General features: G+C 60.9%; 1 protein-coding gene across 1 annotated transcript in view; it reads left to right on the plus strand.

Moving 5' to 3' along the window:
- Nup210 (nucleoporin 210) overlaps positions 1-19,835 on the plus strand; it is a 100,809-nt gene that overhangs the window by 27,994 nt on the left and 52,980 nt on the right. Inside the window, exons 4-11 of the mRNA XM_047534705.1 lie at positions 5,168-5,264; positions 7,673-7,823; positions 9,726-9,858; positions 15,283-15,441; positions 15,977-16,045; positions 17,590-17,696; positions 18,606-18,746; positions 19,504-19,641. Of these exons, the coding sequence (XP_047390661.1) occupies positions 5,168-5,264; positions 7,673-7,823; positions 9,726-9,858; positions 15,283-15,441; positions 15,977-16,045; positions 17,590-17,696; positions 18,606-18,746; positions 19,504-19,641 (995 nt within the window). The remainder of the gene's footprint in view (positions 1-5,167; positions 5,265-7,672; positions 7,824-9,725; positions 9,859-15,282; positions 15,442-15,976; positions 16,046-17,589; positions 17,697-18,605; positions 18,747-19,503; positions 19,642-19,835) is intronic.

A 19,835-nucleotide genomic window follows, 5' to 3' on the forward strand; every position in this document is an offset into this window, starting at 1 on the left:
GGAAGGGGTTGACAAGGAAGCCAAGGTGCAGGGAGCGGAGCTGGTGGCTGAGCAGGGGCCGGGTCTCAGAGTGCCTGACGTGTTGCCTGAGGTTTTCCCGCTGGGCCTCACTGCCTGTTGCCAGCTACTGGGTTTTCCGTGGCCCCTGGGGCCTCTCCTCCTCTGGTCACCATCTGCTTGCTGCGGTTCAAATACCCACTGAAACTCATTTGGGAATGCTGTCCCCTTTAAGAGGTGACAAGGTCAGTAAGAGGGAGTCATGGACCTGTTGCTGGACTGGATTAATCGCCCTGGAGCCGAAGCCGTGCCTGGCGTTGTCTCTTCCACACACCTGCACAGTCCCCTCCCCCGCCACGTTCCTGGGCTGTTGGGTACAAGGCTCCTGCCAGACCGGGAGCCGCAGAGCTGTGAGCTCAATAAACCTGTTCCCGCGTGACTCCCCCAGGGCATTCGTCAGCTTGTCATTACTGTGACAAAACGCCTGAGGTAATCAACTTACAAGGAGGAGGGTTTATTTTGGCTCATGGGTTTAGAGGTCTCGTCCCTGGTGGCTCTGCTCAGCCCAGGGCATGCCCCCAGTGACCCATCTCCCGTCCTCCACGGTTCCACCACCTCCCAATAGTGCCACAGGCTTGAGATTCGTTGCCTTTTGGGGATATTCAAGATCTCAACCAATTTTTTTTTTTTTTTTTTTTTGGTACCAGGTATTGAACCCAGGGGTGCTTAACCACGGAGCCACATCCCCAGCCCTTTCTATGTTTTATTTAGACAGGTTCTCGCTGAGTTGCTCAGGGCCTCACTATGTTGCGGAGGCTGGCCTCCACCTTGCAATCCTCCTGCCTCAGCCTCCCGAGCCCCTGGGATGACAGCCGTGTGCCACCGTGCTCGGCTGAAGAGCTAAACTATTAACAGCCACTAAGACACCTCCCTTTTTGACTGAGGCCTTTTGCAAAGTGCCTGCCTCAGTTCAGTGTTTCCATGGTTATTTCCTAGGCCCCGTGTGCCTTGTGCATCAGTCAGCGAGGCAGACTCAGCGTCACCAAAGATGCCCCCCTCCTCGTTTTTCCTTACGCCACTTGCCCTGGACAGGGGTCTGCCCTCCCTGGGTCCTCTGGCCTGCCCTCCTCCAGCGCGCTCTCTCAGACTGTCCGTGCTGGACTGGGGCCTCCCTCCTGCCTTCCCTCACCTGGCCGGTGGCCCAGGCCTTAGGACCCGGGGCACTTCTATGTGTCGTGGCAGGTTGAGCCCTTGGCAGGTAGAACCAGGGCCACTTCATTCTTCTGGATGCTTCTGTGTTGGACACTGGACTTTGGGCCCAGGCAGTAGCTGATGAGTGTTTGTCCATGCAGATTGCTTCATGTGTTTCTGTGACCCTCCTGCCGTCGGCACAGGGACGGTGTGACCTCTGGTGACCGTCCCCTGGGTCTTGTGGCAGCCCTTGACTGCCATTTCAAGCTCCAGGTTCCTATTGCACACAGTAGGTGCCCACGGCTACTTTTTGCCTGGACAAAGCAAAAGTTTGGGCAGAGGTTTCTGGAAACTTCTCCCTCCCATCTCAGCCGTCTGGGGGTCCCCATGAGTCCAGCACACTGTGGTCTCTCATTACATTTTGTCAACCCGCCCCCGGGGCTGAGCCTGGGAAGCGGCCCCCGCCGGGTCCAGTGCTCGGCCGCGCGGCCTTGACCTTCCCAGGGAATCTCTCTTGGAACCTGTGCTTTGTCCCTGGTGACTGGTGGTTCAGTGGACCCTGCGCGGGGACGTGGGGCCTCAGTACTTCCCAGTCCTGCTTCTGTGCCGCTTCCGCTCCTCCAGGGACACTTCCTGGCCCCCTGCCCTGGGCCTGGCTTCCTGAGTCCTCCTTCCTCTTAACCGCTTCCGTCCTTTGTCCCTGGGGGAAGGTCGGGAGCACAGGCCCCGGGGGGCTGGGATGGGGCTGCATCTCCACCCAGTGAGCCGCTGGCCTCGCGCACCTGGTCCAGGGTCCTGGCGTAGCTGGTGCGCGTCTGGCGCGCGGGGTAAAAGACGCATGGGGGTCTCCGCCTGCAGCAGGAGGCGGGAGGAGGGAGGCCGTCCTCACCCCCAGAGCCCAACCCCACTGGGATGGTGCGGCCACAGCAGCAGGGGACCCCGTGGCCAGCACCGCACGGGCCTCCGCAGCAGCTCCTCTCTGCACTCGCCCCGGCCCGGCCCGTGCCCTGGGTGCACGCTCCCCGCTCCCCGGCGGCCTTCCTGCCTCTGGCCTCCGCGCCTCCTCCTCGCCGTCTGACTCAGCACCTTCTGGCACTTTCTCCCGTCTCTTGAAGGAGCACCCTGCCCCTCCTCTTCATCCTCTGCAGGTCTCGCAGGCCCTCCTGCACGGGCACCTGCGGAACTTCCGGAAGCTGGGGACACGTGTCCTCCTCTTCCACCCTGAGGGGCGGGCCTGGGGGGGAGCCAGGGGCGGAGCAAAGACGCCTAAGGCGGAGCCACACTGAGGCGCTGGGGACCGGCCAGCTGCCCTGCAGTGAGCGCCTTCTGCAGGGCCTCCCTGTCACCCTCTCCTGGTCGGTGACAGGGCTGAACAGGGCCAGGTGCCGCACTGGGGCTGCTTTCTTGGTGTGTTCCTCTTGGTGACCTTATTCCCCCCCTGATTTTGTGTTCTTCCTAGCTGTCCGTGACAGCAGGGTGCACTCTGATCTGTCACACACGTGGAGCGCGACTCCCCATCCTTGTGGTGGGACAGGATGTGGAGTCTCCCTGGTCGTGTGTCCATATGTGAACAGGAAAGTTCCGTCCCCTTCATTCCACTGTCTTTCCCATGCCCATCCCCCAACTTCCCTCATTCCTCTTTGTCTCATCCACTGAACTTCTGTTCTCCCCTTATTGTGAATTAGCATCCACATATCAGAGAACATTTGGCCTTTGGTTCTTTGGGACTGGCTTATTTCACTTAGCATGAGAGTCTCCAGTGCCATCCATTTACCAGCAAATGCCATCATCCCATTCTTCTTTAGGACTGAGTAATATTCCATTGTGTATATGTACCACAGTTTCTTTACCCATTCATCTGCTGAAGGGCGCCCAGCTTAGTTATTGTGAATTGAGCTACTATAAACATTGAAGTGAGTGCGTTACTGTAGCGTGCTGATTTTAAGTCCTTTGGGTATAAACTGAGGCGTGGGATAGCTGGGTCAAATGGTGGTTCCATTCTAAGTTTTCTGAGGAATCTCCACACTGCTTTCCAGAGTGGCTGCACCAATTTGCATTCCCGCCAGCAAAGTATGAGTGTACCTTTTTCCCCACATCCTTGCCAACATTTATTGTCACCTGTATTCTAGATGATCGCCATTCTGAGTGGAGTGAGATGCAATCTCAGTGTAGTTTTGATTTGCAGTTCTCTAATTGGTAGAGATGTGGAACTTTTTTTCACATATTTGTTGACTGACCCTATTTCTTCTGCAAAGTATCTCTTCAGTTCCTTTGCCCAATTAACTGGTTGGGTTATTAATATCATTTTTTTTTTTGGTGTGTTTTGGATTCTTCATATAGCCGGGAGCTTAAGACTGTGTGTGACACGTGGGTGACAAAGATTTTCTCTCATTCTTCACATCTCCCTGCACACCCAAGAACTCCTTCAGTAGTTCGTTTCTGTTCTACGGAGGATACCAGGGTGCCTGGAGATGGGCTGGGTGGTCACCCCCCAGGGCAGGTGTTCAGGACGCTCTTGAGAGGTGTGAACGGATGTCACACCTGTTCAGTCCCCAGAAGAGACTTCTGGGGACCTAGAAGGAGCAGACTTTCTCTCGGGCTCTGGTGGAGTTACTGGTGATGATCTCACCGCCTAGCGGGGTCATGGGAGAATCCATCCTGGTTTTCTTGCGTCTCCTGAAAGTCACCTTGCTGGGCTCTGTCACGGGAGGTGGGAGAGTGGCCAGCTGTGTTGTGATGTCCTTTTTCAGCTGACCCTGGGAATCAGGCTTCCCTGGCCAGAGCTGTCCGTCAGAGGACAGGACTGTGTTGGAAGGTGGGAGGGCTCGTCCCTGGATCGTGCAGGAAGGTTCTGGGCCCCCAGGCGACCGGGACACAGCGCTCTAGGGTTGGCGAGAGGACTCCCGCGTTTCTTGCGCCCGTCCATGGCATGGACCTGGTGACTCCCAGGGCGTCCGAGCCTCTGGATCTTAGGAAGCACGTTGCTCTGGTTGACATGCTTTCCGGGTGGGGAGATGGGGCTTCTAAGAAAATAAAATCCCCCTGGCCCACATGGGTCGGAAATGAGGTTGTCCTCCTCCGTCCGTCGCCCCCAGGGACGGAAGGTCAGCTGAGGGCCTCGCTTTCTGAGTGAGGCCGAGAAGGGACGGCGGAGGCGGCATTTTCTGGAATTTTCCCTCAACACGGTTTGATCTGGCCTCTAGATCTTGGGGCGGGGAAGGTGGGACCCCGCCTTTTAGTCTGTAGAGAGAGCCCGGCTGGGTCCCCAGAGGCGTCTCCTTGGGGGCTGATGGGGACGGGGAGCGTGGAGCGGGTGTGGGGCTGCGTGGGGCGGTGGGGACCCTGGCAGCCGGGGGCGGGGCCTCTGGGGAGGCGGAGCCAGACCCTGGTCGGTGGAGGGGACGGGCCAGCAGGCTGGTCTTCGGGTTTCTCTAGAGGACCTGGGAGATGGGTTGTATGTGGCCTTGTTTGGTTCAGAAGGAGAGGCCGGGAGCAGATGCACGCTGGGCCCGGCTCTCTGTGCCCCAGGCCTGGCGCCCAGGAGTGCCAAGGTGGAGAGACAGGGAAGCGGACTCTCTGGTCCCTTGCCGCCACATCCTCGCCTTCCTTCCTGCCCTGGGAAGGGGGTGTGCACCCAGGAGGTGGCGGGGAGGAAGGAGCGGCAGGTCGCAGCGCCGTCCCCGACCGGGCACGCGCTTGCTGAACCAGGTGACGGTGCCCCGCGCTGTACAGAGCAGGGCCGGCAGTCGGCAGAGGCTCGGCAGCAGGACGCAGGCCTCCCCGGGTGGGGTCTGGGCTCAGGTCCTGCCTCGGCCCCTCCTGGTCACCTGCCGGTGAGCACGTGACGTCCCTGCGCCTGCCTTTCAGGGGCTGGTGCCCAGCAGGGTGGTGCACGTGAGCGACCCTCCTGCGTCCCCTGCCCTCGGCCCTGGGGCACTCATGGGTGCCTCTCTGTCCCCCCCCACCCGTGGCCTTGCAGGGAACACCTTCAGCACCCTGGCCGGCCTGGTCTTCGACTGGACGATCGTGAAGGACACAGAGGCAGATGGGTTCTCAGACTCCCACAATGCACTGCGGTAAGAGGCGCGTGGCCGGCCGGCCATCTATGAGGGGACATGGCCAGGGGGACACCTGTGGGCTCCTATGGACCCGGGTCCTTCCGCAGCCGCAGCCGCAGCAGCAGGGGACCCAGGTGACAGGGGCGTTCCCAGCCAGGCCTGGTCTCCCCAGCGTGTGGCCCGGCTGCTTCTGCAGCGCTCTGTGCTGTGTTCCCGGGGGACTTGTCCGAGGGGCCCAGACGTCCCACTGGAGGAAGGAGAAGTCGGAGATGACCAGGGGACGTGTGTGGGGCCCCAGCGGGGAGGAAGTCGAAGTGGAGCCGGGTGTTGGCTGCGAGAACGGCCGGCAGTGGCCCCTGCCGTGGGGGGACAGGGCTGCCTCCCCAGAGCACAGGTCAGCAGTCCCGAGGGAGCCGGGCTCCCGTCCTCTCTCCAGTGGCCACGGGGACCATCCATCTCTCCGTCCTCTCCATTTTCCACCTGTGGAAACAGACTGGGAGAGGCTCGGCCTCCTGTCCGAGGCTGGAAGGAGGCAGAGCTGGAATCTGGACGCAGATCTGCGTCACCAGCCTGGGAGCCGCCGGCCCGGCTCAGACAGAGTGCAACGTTGGGCTCCTAAGACGCGCTGGCCGCATTTCACCCAGGGGGTCAGGGGCTCCTCCTTCAACCAGGCTGTCCTTGGCCAGCGCCAGGACAGACCCGGGGTCTGAACTTGAGTTCCTTGCTGTCCTGCGTTGCTTCACGCCCCAGTAAATAAATCTGCGAGAACTCTGTCCCTTTTGGGGACTTAACTTTTTAGAATTTTCCAACGGTTTTCAGCCTCCCCCAAAGTTGCCCGTATGGTACCAAAAGTGGTCTCAACCTAAGTCCTTTGAGAACTGTCGCCAACCTGATGTTCCCATGGCCCGTGATTTTTTTTCTTTTTTTTGGTGGGTACTGGGGATTGAATCTAGGGGCGCTTGACCCCTGAGCCACGTCCCCACCCCTTTTTATATTTTATTTACAGACAGGGTCTCACTGAGTTGCTCAGGGCCTCACTAAGTGGCTGAGGCTGGCCTCCAACTTTCGAGCCTCCTGCCTCAGCCTCCCGAGCCCCCAGGATGACCTGTGCGCACCACTGCACCCGACTCTCAGCACCCTGGCACTTGTGAAGATGACCCCCCGTTCTGGTGTAGGAGGCCCCTCCATTTGGATTTTCTGGTGCTCCCTCGGAGCTAGACTCCGAGCTTTGCATTTTAGGCAGGAATATCAGAAAAGACATCCCGGGTGCCTCCCCTCTTGGTTCCAGTTAGCCCATGACATCTTACGGTCCCTCTGGTCACTCGGGTGAGGTGGTGCCTGCCAGGGCTCCCCGTGATGCAGTTGCCCTCTGACCCTTTTGTAGTTAGTCAGTACTTTCCAGGGGACTTGAGAGTCTGGTCTTTTATTCCCACTTTTGAGATCTGGGCTCTGGGTTGGGGACATGGTGGTGCCTGAGTCACAGTCTCCTCTGGGCTCCACTCACGACTGGGTCCAGGACAGATGTCCTGAGGCGGGCGTGGGCTGAGAGACCCTCCCGGGGTCAGAGCTCTTGGCTGGTGGTGCCCCCGCCCTCCGCCTGTGTCCCGGACCAGCTTCAGGGTCCCAGGGATCCCCAGAGTGAGGAACGTGGGCCAGAGACGCCCACGTTCTGTGTTCCAGTCCTGGCCTCGTCCCTTCTGGCCTGTGACCCATCTGAGCCTCACCGAACTCCTCGTTAAGACGGAGGAGCAGGCCACGGCCGCGCCCACCCCAGGGCCCCACGCAGGCGGGCGGGCGTCCGGGTGCCCCTTGGGGCTGGGTGCACACCCGCGTCCAGGGGCTGCTACCCGCCTGTCCCCTGCCTCCGCAGCCCCTCCCCGTCTCCCAGCTCCGGGCCGCTCCGTACCGAGCTGCAGGCTGATCAGGTCCCGATGCTGAGGCACCTGGGGGCCCAACGGGGCTGGGTTTCTATCAGTTCAGGGTGGGGGGGCTCCTGGCCGGCAGCGAGGAAATGAATCACGGTGTCGCGCAGAACCCGGCCGTCCCCGGGGGCCGCACGCCACAGGAGGGTCCCCGGCACCCCAGCTTCTCCTTCGGGGGATGCGAGGGCATCGTGATCGGGGTCTCGGTTTCTGTGGCTCAGATTCTGCGGGCCTCACCTTTCCCTTTGCACCGAGGCTGGTGGCCCCAGCCTCCATCGCCTGTGGGTTTGGGGACAGGACTGACTCCCAGGCTTCTGCCCAGGAATCTGCCTGTTTGACAAGGACGTCGGGATGGCAGGGACGCGGCACCTGGCGGCACTGGGCACAGAGGGGCCACTGCTTCACGCTGTGCCTGGCACCCCGAGTGGTCCCGGGGCGGAGGAGGCTGGGTCAGCCCCCGCGGCGGCCTGTCCGGCTCTGACGACCTGCCCGCCCCTTTCCCAGGATCCTCACGTTCCTGGAGTCCACCTACATCCCCCCTTCCTACATCTCGGAGATGGAGAAGGCGGCCAAGCAGGGGGACACCATCCTGGTGTCCGGGATGAAGACCGGGAGCTCCAAGCTGAAGGCTCGCATCCAGGAGGCCGTCTACAGGGTGGGCACCGGCTCGGCCTCCGCGGGTCAGGCGACTCTTCTGCTCCCGCCCAGGGATGCGGAGGGAGGGGGGCGTAGAGAAGGGCGGCTGAGGCAGCGGAGGTCCCCACGACCGGGGTCACGAAGCGCTCTGCTCACCGAGAAAGTCCCAGCATGGCGGATCGTCCGTCGCTGGCTTCTTTCTAACTGGTGTCCCCCATCCCGGTTTAGGGACACAGCCCAGCAGGTGGACTCTGATAAAACCCCCTCCCGTGCTGTCTCCTCTGAGCCCAGACGGAAGCCCCGAGGCTGGTGGCTCAGGGGGCCCGTGTGTGGAGGGGCTGGGGACCCTCGCCCACCCCCAGGGCCACCGCTTCCTCCGAGCCGCACCCTGGTGCCTGGATAGCAGGAGAGGCACGTGGCCAGGTCCCTCCTTCAGCGGGGTGGACGGAGGCAGGGACGCAAGAACAGGCTTGGCCAGGGGTCCTCGGGTCTTCCCAGGTCCCCTGAGCAGAGGGACGTCTGCAGCTGGATTGTTATTTTTTTAAAATATATTTTAGTCATCAACAGACACCGAACTTCATTTGATTTAGTTATTTTCCCGCGGTGCTGGGGATCGCGCCCAGCGCCTCGCACGAGCCGGGCCAGCGCTCTAGCCCTGAGCCCCAGCCCCAGCCCCTCGGGCTTCACCTTGAACCTGACCCTGACCTCCGTCCTTCCGGAGCCTGGGAGGGGGAGGGGGCGCTCCCCTGCCGCTTTTTTGGGAGGTTTCAGGCAGAACGACATCCTCTCTGCCCGAGGCTCCCTGCAGAGGTGGGCCAGGGGTCCGGGAATCCCGAGGGTCTCGCCAGCCGCGGCTCAGCGGCCGCAGGATCCCGTGCGTTCAGCCTGGGTGGGGCTGGCCCCTCTGTGGCATCGGGGCTGGGCAGGTCCACTGCCTAGCTGCAGAGACGGTCATTATCCTGACTTGGGTCCTTGAATGGCCGCCCCTGCCGCCTGTGCTAAAGTGCACCCTCCACACAGCCGGGGCCCCTGCAAGTGACCCGAATGGCTTTTATTTTCTTTATCATTTAACTGACTATGTGAGGAGGGCTGTGAGCTGTCCCCTCGGGCCCAGAGGACAACCCAGAGGCCAGAAACGCGCCCAGGCCCATAGGGCCGCTGATGGGCCTTCAAAGACCCGCAGGGCTGATGAGCCTCCCTCGGGGCCCAGAGTCCGTGGCTTGGCTGTCTATGGCCAGGACAGCCGGGCCTGTCCCACGGCCTGCAGGCAAGGGAAGACCCCGGCCCCGGGGGACTTGTCTCCCTGGGCCACTCCACACAGGCCACTTGGGGTCTTCTCGCATCTCAAGGGTCTCATGAGTTTTCCCGAGGAGGGGCTGGGGGAGCAGGTGGGGCCGAGGTTCCTCAGAGACACACAGCACTGCCTTCCGGGTGGCCCGGGGGCCCCCGTCCTCCCTGGATGGCTGTGGGCGAGAACTTGAGTTCCTGGTGGCCCTGGGGAGTCCTGGCCACCGATCCCTCTCAGCTCCTCTGCTTTCTGTTTAATCGCTCATCTTTAAAATTGGGAGCCGGCCTGCCTCGTGGTACGGCAAGGTCCTGGGGTGTTTTTGGTGATGACCTTGGAGCGCGCTGACAGGGTCCCCCTGGGGTTTCTGGGGTCCACAGGTATGGGGTTGAGCGGGACGGCTTGTTTCTTCACCCCTAACCTTCCCCGTTCCGACCAGAACATTAAAGAACAAAAAAAGAAGTCTCCGGACAGGTCCAGCCTGCCCAGCGTAGGCCAGGGCCTGGGTTCCCTCCCTGCTCCACCAAAACGCCACGAAACAAAACAGAACCCCCCAGCTCTCTCTCCCCTGCCCACGTCTCCTCCGTGCCCATCCCCTGCCCGCCTCACCTGTTCCGTCCTCTTCTTTTCGCCAAGAACGTGCGTCCTGCGGAGGTCAGGCTGCTGATCCTGGAGAACGTGCTCCTGAACCCGGCGTACAGCGTCTACCTGTTGGTGGGCACCTCCCTCCGCTACAAGGTGCAGAAGATCCGGCAGGGCAAGATCACAGGTGCGCGCGGACGGGGACGCTTCCCTCTCTCTTTTTTTTTTTTTTTAATTGTGACAAAGTGCTCATAACCAGGTGCGCCATCCTGGCCACTGCTGAGCGCACAGCTCTGCGGCACCAAGTCCATTCACGCGTGTGGCCGTGACCACCCCCCATCACCAGAACCACTCCCTCTTCCCAGATGGGAACCCCGTCCTGCTGCACCGTGAGCCCCTCCCCCGCCCGGCCCCCGCGCCCACCATTCTGCTCCCCGGCTCTGTGGTCTGGGCGCTCTGGGGACCTCACATCTGTGGGGTCAGCCTCTCTGGCTGGCTTTCTCCGTGAGCCTCACGTTTGTCGTGTCACAATTCCCTCCTTGGGGACCTCCTGTTCGTGGCCCGGACGGACCCCCTTGGGTGGCCCCGGGGTAGTTTCCCCCTTGGCCGTGCTGAGGGACGCTGCTTGAACGTGAGGGTACAGATCCCTCCCGCCCTTAGGGGCGCGAAGACCTTCCGTTGGAGCAGCTCCCACGGTGACCTTGACCATGAGAGGACCTGAGCAAGCCCCCGTCCCTCCTCGGGGCCGGTCCCCCTCTGGGCCCTGGAGGCCTCTGCCTGGCCTGAGAGCCCGTGGATGAACGGGGAGGGAGTCATTCTGGAGACTCTCGGGGGTGACGTGTCCTCGGCGTGGAGCGTCACCAGGAGCGCCCGTCCTCCTCGGACTCAAGATGGTTCAGGCGAGCGCAGGCCCCCGAGGCCTTGGGCAGCAGAGTGCTGCGCTCAGGGTCAGGCTCTGAGGGCCGGGTGGGCAGGGTGTCTCTGTCCGTGACATGGGGCATGGCCGAGGCGGCACCGGCATGCCTGAACCTCTGAGCCCAGCTCGTAGACGGGGACCGGCAGACACAGCATCGCTCAAAGTCCCACTCAGCTCGAGCAGCATGCCGGGCTGGTCGTCCCTGGGTGGCAGGACTTCTGGTTCCTCAGAAGGCCACGGAGGCCCAGGACTGGCCACCTCCTGCCTCTGGAGCCCACTCTGACAAGGGACCTGGCGGAAGAGAAGCCAGCTCGGGTTTCTTGAGCACCTACTATGTGCCGGTCAGGAGATCCCTGCCTCCTGCAGTGTCGACTCCGAGGAGTGAGGCTGTAGAGCAGGATGGTTAAGAGGCGGGGCTCGGGCGGCCTGCTCGGAGCCCCGGACTCACCCTGGAGTTCGGGAAGGAAAATTCTAGAAGGACGAGCGCAGGCCAGGGCGATGTTTTCTGAGACTCCAGAAGGAAAGTGGCTCAGAGGTCAGTGGTGCAGCCTCCTAAGGAAGAACGTCGCGAGGGAGCGTCTTCAAAAACGCAGAGGCGACGGGCGAGTCTTCTCAGAAGTAGGGAGTCCTCCCTAACTCAAATGCGGACCAGGAGTGGCTCAGTGACCTGAAGGACAAGGGTCTGGAAGCCCAGGCATTGCCAACAAGGGCTCACAGTGACCAAGCACCTCCTGGGTGCCAGGCAAGGCCCTGCGTGCGCTAAGGCGGGTTTTGTCCATATGCTGTTTCATCGATGGGGAAACTGAGGCACAGAAAACTCGAGGGTCACCAAGCTGCAGGGCTTCTTGTCCTAACTTCTCTAGGATCTGCTGGCCTCTTTCCCTCTGCCACCGATATTCTCAAGGGAAAACTAGAAAAAATGCTAAAGGTGATAAAAGGAGCTGGGCATAGTGGCATGTGCCTGTCATCCCAGCGACTCAGGAGGCTGAGGCAGGAGGATCACAATGTGGAGGCCAGCCTCAATAATTGAGCAAGGCACTAAGCAACTCAGTAAAACCCTGTCTCTAAATAAAATATAAAAAGGGCTGGGGATGTGGCTCAGTGGTTGAGTGCCCCTGAGTTCAATCCCTGGTACCCCCCCAAAAGAAAGGTGATAAAAGGGGCTCTCTAGACCTCCCTGAGGAGAGGGTGGAGACGGCCCCCTTGTATGGGGCTCTTGGGACTCGTGACAATGTGCCTCAGAGGGGGAGGGCAGGCAGCATGGTCAGGAGGGTCGGGCTGATCTTATCCAGAGCTCACCTGAATGAGTTCAGGTGTTCCCGTCCCCAAGAGCCCGCACATCCCGAGGGACCAGGAAACTTGGGGATTCAGTCCCTGACCTGCTGCCGAAGTCAAGGAATTGGAAACCGTAAGAAGGTACCGCAGGACTTGAAGGAGGCGCCTTCCTCTCATCAGCTGGGTAATGAGATGGAAAATTCCTCCAAAAATAAACACACCTGCCTGACGGATGGCGATGGTTGCCTGGGCTCCGGAGCCGCTTGCAGATGGTTGCTCTGGGAAAACAGGCCGAGCCAGCGAAGGTTCACCAGGAGCAAGACGCACAAGCGGAAGCTCCCTGGTTTCCTTTAGAGGGTTTTTTTTTTTTAATGGAGAGATAATTCACATCACTGTCATGTTTAATAGGTTTTCTAAAGTGAGAAGTCAGGGGAATGACGTCATTAGAGGGGACCTGAATTTCAGCAAATCCCCGTTGCGCACAGCATCCTGCGGGAGGCCCAGAGAATTCTAAATGGGAAGATGGTTCCCTGGGCCTGTCACCGTACTGGCTAATTAGAACCCCAAGTTAATCCTTTATGTTTTCTTTCTTTCTGGTTTTCCTCCCTTAAAAATGCAATGCTTCTCTTTCCCTTCCCTTTTGGATTTCTTTGGGTCTGTCTTCTCTGGCCGTTTCCCTTCCTTCTTGGCGGGCAGGTGGGTAACCAGGAATTGAACCCAGAGGTGCTTAACCACTGAGCCACACCCCCAGCCCTTTTTCTATTTTATTTAGAGACAGGGTCTTGCTGAGTTGCTCAGGGCCTCGCCATTGCTGAGGCTGGCTTTGAACTCTTGATCCTCCTGCCTCAGCCTCCCACAGGTCTGAGTGGTCAGTCCAGACTTCTTCCTCCTGCGCGTGGTTTGTTCCCCAAAGGTCCGGGGCTTGGGTCCTTTGTGTGGCAGTGTGGGAGTGGAGGATGGGACCTTTCAGAGGCGGGGCCTGGTGCTGGGAAGTCCTGAGGTCACCGAGTGCGCGCTCTTGGAAGGTCGCTCTCGCCGGACCCTTGAGTTCTGTAGAGAGGGTTGTTGGGAAGCCTGAGCCAAGGGGGTGATTTTACGTTGGGTTCATCCTGAGGGGCCAAAGCCCGGTTCTGAACACTGGGTACGTCATCAGCAAGCATCACAGCCCAGCTTGGCCAGCTTCCCCTGATTACAGATGAGGAGACGGGCCGCGTCCACGCTGAAGGAGTCTCGGCTCAGCCGGCGACAGAATCGCTCCAAGGGCTCATGTGGATCCGGATTCCTGGGCCCACCCCACAGGCGGTACTGAGGGCCCACTAGGGACCCTCGGCTCCCAGGGTAAACTGCTGGAGTCTTATTAGAGCCCACAACTAGCTCCCAAGGGCAGGAGGTCGTCAGGTGACCACCCTTTCAGAAGTCCCATCAGAATTCCTGGGAATTCTGGAAAAAGGAAAAAAAAAAAAAAACTTTGTTTAAAATTTCTTCAGGAGCCACGATCTTGGGTATCTCCTATGCCAGGTCCTGGACCCAGAGAGGAGCGGTAGGCAGGGGCGTTGCTGTGTTCCATGTCCCCTTTCCTCCGCCTCACAGGAGGGATGGAGCACAGCCACAACTCTAGTGACAGCGGGGGGTGGCTAGTTAGGACAGGCTAAGGACTCGGGAGCAGGAATATAAGTGGCTAGGGTCTCAAGGCTCCTCACCTGCTGTGGACTGCGTTCTGTTGCTGTAACAAAACACCTGAGACCGGGACCTTCATAAAAAGCACAGGAGTTGATTTAGGTCACGGTTCTGGAGGGCCAAGAGCTTGGCCAGCATCTGTTTGGATCAGGCTTCTGTCACATGGTGGTGCAGCCCTCTTGGCTTTATCATGGTGGATGGCTTCATGGTAGGAGTGCATGTGACAGGGACAGATCACATGATGTGACAGGAAGACAGATTCAGAGCCAGGCTGGCTTTTTATAACAACCTACTTTCATGGGAACTAACCATGGCAACTAACCTAACGACCTTCCATGAGGCCCCACCTCTTAAAGGTACCTGCATCTCTTCATACCACCATACTGGGGACCAGGCTTCCAGCGCGTGACTCTCTGGGGAACACGTTCAAACCATATCCAAGTCACAGCAGACCATGAGCAAGCTCATCTTGGTTCCCTCAGCCCTCTCATCTCTAAAGCGTGACATCAGACTGGCACACACCTGTAACCCCGGCAGCTCGGGAGGCTGAGGCAGGAGGATTGCAAGTTGGAGGCCAGCCTCAGCCACTTAGTGAGGCCCTGAGCAACTCAGCGAGACCCTGTCTCTAAAAATATAAAAAGGGTTGGGGAGGTGGCTCAGTGGTTAAGCACCCCTGGGTTCAATTCCTGGTACCGAAAAAAAAAAAAAAAATTGTTTCCTGCTCCATATCATTCAAAATCTGTTTAGTTCTGACTGTCTTCATTTCTCCCGGTCAAAGGTCACCATTGCCTTTCCTTTTTCTGTGGTTCTGGGGCAACCTGGGGGTTTGGGTATGTTCATTGTGTGCTGTACCTCTGAGCCATGACCCAAGTCCCCAGAGTTGCCATTTGTATCAAGAGCTTGCCTAGCGTGAGTGGGGCCCTGGGTTCCATCCCAAGCACCACAAGAAAAAAAAAAGAGAGAGAGGGAGGGGGAGGAGGAGGAGGAGGAAGGAAGGAGGGAAGAGAAAGGAAGGAGGGAGGGGAAGGAGGAGGAAGGAAGGAAGGAAGGAGGGAGGAAGGAAGGAGGGAGGGGGGAGAAGGAGGGAGGGAGGGAGGGAAGAGGAAGGAAGGAGGGAGGGAGGGAAGAGCCGAGCCGGTGCTCTCTGCCTAGGGCGAGGGAGGTGAAGAGCTTCAGAGACCCTCTTGCTTCCTGGGTGCTGGGCCTCCGCCCCCACTCAGGGCAGGAAGCCCACTTCCCACAGAGGAGCCTACAGGTGGTGCAGAGCCGGGTTGGCCTCAGCTCTTGGCCATCACAGGCCCAGCTCCTGGAACCCCGTTGGAGACCCTCAGCCAGAGCCTGTTTCGGGAACCCCAAGAGGGCGGACATGATCCGTGAGGCCCTCCCCCGGCCCCCCCGGGTGCAGAAACAGTGTTCTCTGGCTCAGGTGACGGGCCAGAAGTGGGCTCCGCTTGGCACTCCTGAGCCGTGGGAGAGCTTTAGCTGGAGGCTGTCATCGTTTTAAAAAAAAGAAAGAAGGAGGAAAAACTGCAAGTATCTTAGGGACGTCACACAGAAACCAGTCGCCTCTGAAAACTCATGGTTGTCAGCCTCGTCCGTCCGTCAACTGCAGAAGCCCTGAGAGTTCAGGGAGGCCTGTCACGGCCGTGCGCCCTGCTGGCGCGGAGCGGGGCGGGGCGCGTGTTGGCGGCCGCGCCGCGTCCTCACGGGCTCCCCTCCGTTTCTGGTGTGTTCTCTGCGCAGAACTCTCCATGCCTTCCGACCAGTACAAGCTGCAGCTTCAGGACTGCGTCCCGGGCCCCGGAGGAGACCCGGGGCGGCCCGTGGCCGTCCTGGCGCAGGACACGTCCCGGGTCACCGCAGTGCAGCTGGGACAGAGCAGCCTGGTCCTGGACCACCGGAGTATCCTCTTCCGGGCCGGCGTGGGCAGGTGGTGCGTCTGCTGCCTGGAAGTCAGTTCGTTGTTCTCCCTGAAATCCAGCCAGGCTAAAAATAGCCCTGTCTTCTCCCCAACTGTTTGAAAATCAGAAGGAACCGAAATAGCTTCACCGCGGAGCGTCTTATGCGCACCTCTGCGGGTGACTCACCGGAGAGGCTCCCAAGACAGGTGGTGGCGGGAGCCGAGTATCATTCCTGGCCTCTAGAAGCTTCTCCGATACTTGCAGCCCCATCAGATCAGGGTGGGTGGGGCTGTTGGTACCCCAAAGGTTTTTGTGTGACAGGTGACCCTTGGCATCCTTCCCAGAGATTCTGTTTTGCCAGGGCAGAAGGTACAACGGGGCCTCTGTCCCTGGAACCGTCTGAGCTCCGGCTGGCCTGGGCCCCGGCATCTGGGGGTGTTCCCCTTTCCTCCCCCTGCCCTGTGGGGTCTGGTCCCCAGGCCACCTGAGCTGCTCTACCTGCTGGCTTGTGTTTTTTCCCTTAACGAAACGTGCAGGCATCCGTATGCAGGGCGCGTCTCGGTTACCCAACAGCACCGTCTACGTGGTCGAACCCGGATACCTGGGTGAGTGTGGGTCTTCTGGAACCATCTAGACGTTGCTGGTCTGTCCTGTGAAGAGTTTAAGAAATGGAACAGCACTGGCCAGGGTGGAGGCCAGGGTGGAGGCCAGGGCGGAGGCCAGGGTGGAGGCGTATGTGGCTCAGGGGACAGTGCCGGCCTAGCAGGCCCCAGGGCCTGGCTTCCATCCCCAGCACCCAAAGAAACAGAAAGCAACAGCTCTCACCTGGGCCGTTGCTGGTACCTGGAAGGCTTGGGGGCCATGAGCCCTCATCGCTGCCCTGGCCTGGGCCTCTCCCCAGTCCTACCTGGGGAGGTATGAGCCACGTCAGGCGAAGGGGATGGTGCCCAAGGTGGCTCCCGGTGTCCATGCTGGGCTCCACCCAGACCTGTCCATTGCTCTGGCCCTTTTGAGGCTGGGAATCCCGCCGTCAGCCTGGTTAGGGAGGGGGACAGTTGGCACGTGCTTTGCCAGGGAGGTGAGGGGGCATCAGGGGACGGAGAGACCTGCAGGAGTGGAGGACTGACGGGCGCAGCCCGGGGGGCCCAGGGGTGACAGACAGCAGCTTGAGCCCCTGGGGCCTGTGTGGCACCTGGAGTTGCCATGACAACGCCTCCCGGCCCGAGGGGGACTCCCCTGCTGAATACCCGCAGGCAGCCCAGGGCAGAGAGCGTCCGCCCCACGGGGTGCCCTCCTCGGCCAGCGCCTGAGCCTGGCGTGTGGTTTAGACCCGAGCTGACAGGGCAGCGAGGCCTCGGGGTGGCCCTCTGTGTCTTGGGAGCTTTGCTTGCTCAGGAGTGTCCCCTCGCGGCCTTCTCCCTGCACAGGCCCCTGGGCACTGGAGCTAAGGGACCTGAGACCGGGTTCTGAACTTGGTTTCCTGGGAAGGGACCGCAAAGAAGCTGGCGTCACCTTTGAAGGAGCTTGGTGGGAAGGGTGGCCAGGCAGAGGGACACAGCTGGGGTGGTGGCGCAGAGGTGAGGACACAGAAGGACCTGTGGGGACACAAGTAGCCGGTGTGGCCTCTGTGTGGGGACAGTGAGACCTGAAGAACTGGGCAGGCTCGCCCTGGGTGACCCTCAGTGCCAGACCCCAGGTGAGACCTGCCCCAGCCCCAGAGCCTACGTCTGGGTGGCCTCAGGCTCCACCTGCTGTGGCTTCTGAGACCAGCCTTGCCGTAGCCTCAGCTAGACCTGTGTTAGCCCAGGCTAGACCCGTGGCCATCATGGGTCTAGCCTGCAGCTGCGGTGGCCTCCGGCTGTGGGGCGGGTGCCCAGCCTGGCACAGCTGAGTTCCCGATCCAGATTTCGGGAACCCTGAGCCGCCAGTTGGGCGTGTCCAGTGCCAGCCCGGGAATCAGGCCAGCGCAGGCCCCGCCCCCTCGGCCTTCTCCGGACTGAGGGCCAGGTGAACCCGCCAGGTGAATCGTGGCAGGGCCCCCCGGTGGGTGGACAGCAGACCCTACTGCTATGGGTGCTCGCTGTCCTCTCCTCGGCCCCGCTGCCCTGGTCACCTGAGTGCTCAGGTTCCTCCACTTGCCTGTTCCTAGGGTTCACAGTCCACCCTGGTGACAGGTGGGTACTGGAGACTGGCCGCCTGTATGACGTCACCATTGAAGTGATGGACAAGTCCAGCAACAAGGTCTACCTGTCTGACGTGAGTGCCCCCTGGGGTTCTGGCCAGGTGATGAAGCAGGGGCCCATAGAGCAGCCCCGGAGCTGCCCGGGTCCCCACCTGGGCAGACTTAGAAGGGAGTTTCTGCCTGCTTGTGGTGTCCTAGGTCTGTGGGGACACCGGCCTCGGGCTGTGGGGCTCGCCAGTTCCTGTGAGCCCTGGGGACTGCGCAGCCTCCGTGGAGGACTGGAGGGGAGGAGGCCGCACTGGCAGGGGCCTCTGCTTGCCCTCTGCCCCCTCTGCGTTGGCCAAGGCTGAGAGTTCCATCTCCCCTCTCTGCAGGCCACGGGGGGCATTTCCTGCCTGCTCCCTCCTGAGCCCTGGGGATACCCATAACCTCCCTCCAGAGGCCCACCTTGCTTGCTGCCCCTGGAAAGCCTTGTCAGCCATGAGGCCATTCTTGTGTCCCTTTGAAAACTTCCCAGGGCTGTCCATCAGAGCATCCGGGACCTTCTGGGTGGTGACGGTCTCTGAGAAGGACGCCCGGTGCCCCTCTGCTTCTGGGCTGTCCTTGTCTCCTTAAAGGCCAGGACGGTCTCTGTTGTGTTTGAAGTCGACTCTCAGGGATTTGATGTCCTTGGCTGTAGCTGGTGGTTCCTAGTTGAGACCCCCGGAATGCTCAGGGCGGGTTTAGAGCTGGCCCCGAGTACCACATGGAAGGTCACCATACAGGGACATGCAGAGGGGGCGACTAGGAGGGCCCGTGCTGAGTGGTCAGAGCTCTAGGCCAGGGCTTCCCTGGTGTTTGGAGGCCACTGAGCCCCGTGGGACCCCCAGAGGGCCCCTGACCCTGGCCCGGCTGCCCTTTTGAGGTCCTCCAGCTTGTTGCTGGAACCTTGCTCCCTCGAGTCCCCCACCCCAAAGCCTCTCGCCCTTCCCTTTGCCTTCCAGAACCTCCGCATTGAAGCCGGGTTTCCGCCTGAGTTTTTCGAGGTTCTCTCGTCTTCCCAGAACGGGTCTTACCACCGTGTCAGGCCGACACAGCGGGGCCAGACCACCATCAACGCGACCCTCACCTCTGTGGTGGACCAGGCGAGTGGGCGCCCACCCCCGCTTCCCAGGCCCGCTGCCCCTGGGCCCGCGCAGCCCGCCTCGGAGGGCACAGATGTCCCCCGGAGTCCCGGCCCTGCCAGCCAGGCTGCTGTCCTGGGGCCTGGGGAGGCACAGAGCCGGGGCCTCAGACGTCCTGTTCCCACACACAGGACAGGCGTCCCCTCCTCCGTGGCCCTGCTCCTGTAAGGGGGACCCTGCGCCTTGAGCACTGAGGGCGGGAACTCAGATTTGGGAATGGCGTTGACCCGGGAGCCCTTCTGTGCCCTGACCAGCCCCCTTCCTCCATGTTGGGCCCCTCGGCTCCTACACAGCCCCCCACTTTCTTGCATTTGCTGTAGGGAGGAACACTATGGTTTTGATCGGCATGGGGTGCCCCTTTTTCTCCCCTGTACAACTCCAACCCCGCCAGGCGCATCAGCTCCCAGCAGAAAGGAGCGGGTCTGGGCTCCAGGCCACGGTGCCCTGGTGTCCCCCTCTCTAAAGTGGGGCAGCCGCGACAGTCCTGAGGATTCAGGGAGGCAGCCTGGGCGGCGTCGCGGCCTGGCACAGAGCGCTGGGGGCCAGGCCCAGGGAACCAGGGAGGCCGCAGCCTGGCTGACTGGCAGCTCCTCCGTGCTCCCACGAGCACCACGTCTGCCTCTGAGGCCTGATCCCGCCACGACCCTGTCTGGGAAGAACTGCTGGGGACTTCGGTCGTAGTGACCTGCCGTGCTTTTACCCACCCCCCACCCCGCAGGACGGAGGGGTCCATCTGCTCCCAGTGCCCGTGTGGAACCAGCAGGAGGTGGACATTCATACCCCCATCACTCTCCATCCCAGCATCTTGACGTTTCCATGGCAACCGAAGACGGGCGCCTATCAGTACACCATTAAGGTACCTGAGACTCCGACCCTGGTGCGTTCCTTGGGGTGCATCTGCCGTCCGTTCTGCGACCTTTAGGGCCCCTCTCTGGGGTGCCAGACGACTGCAGGCTCCGAGGGCCGTGATTTCCCACGGGTTCGCTGACCTAGCGTGTGTCCACGTGCTGGGGAGCAGGGGGCGTGGCTGCGTGAGGGTATGGGCGGGGA

Source organism: Sciurus carolinensis, chromosome 19, assembly GCF_902686445.1.
Source record: "Sciurus carolinensis chromosome 19, mSciCar1.2, whole genome shotgun sequence".
In the NCBI taxonomy this organism is placed as follows: Eukaryota; Metazoa; Chordata; class Mammalia; order Rodentia; family Sciuridae; genus Sciurus; species Sciurus carolinensis.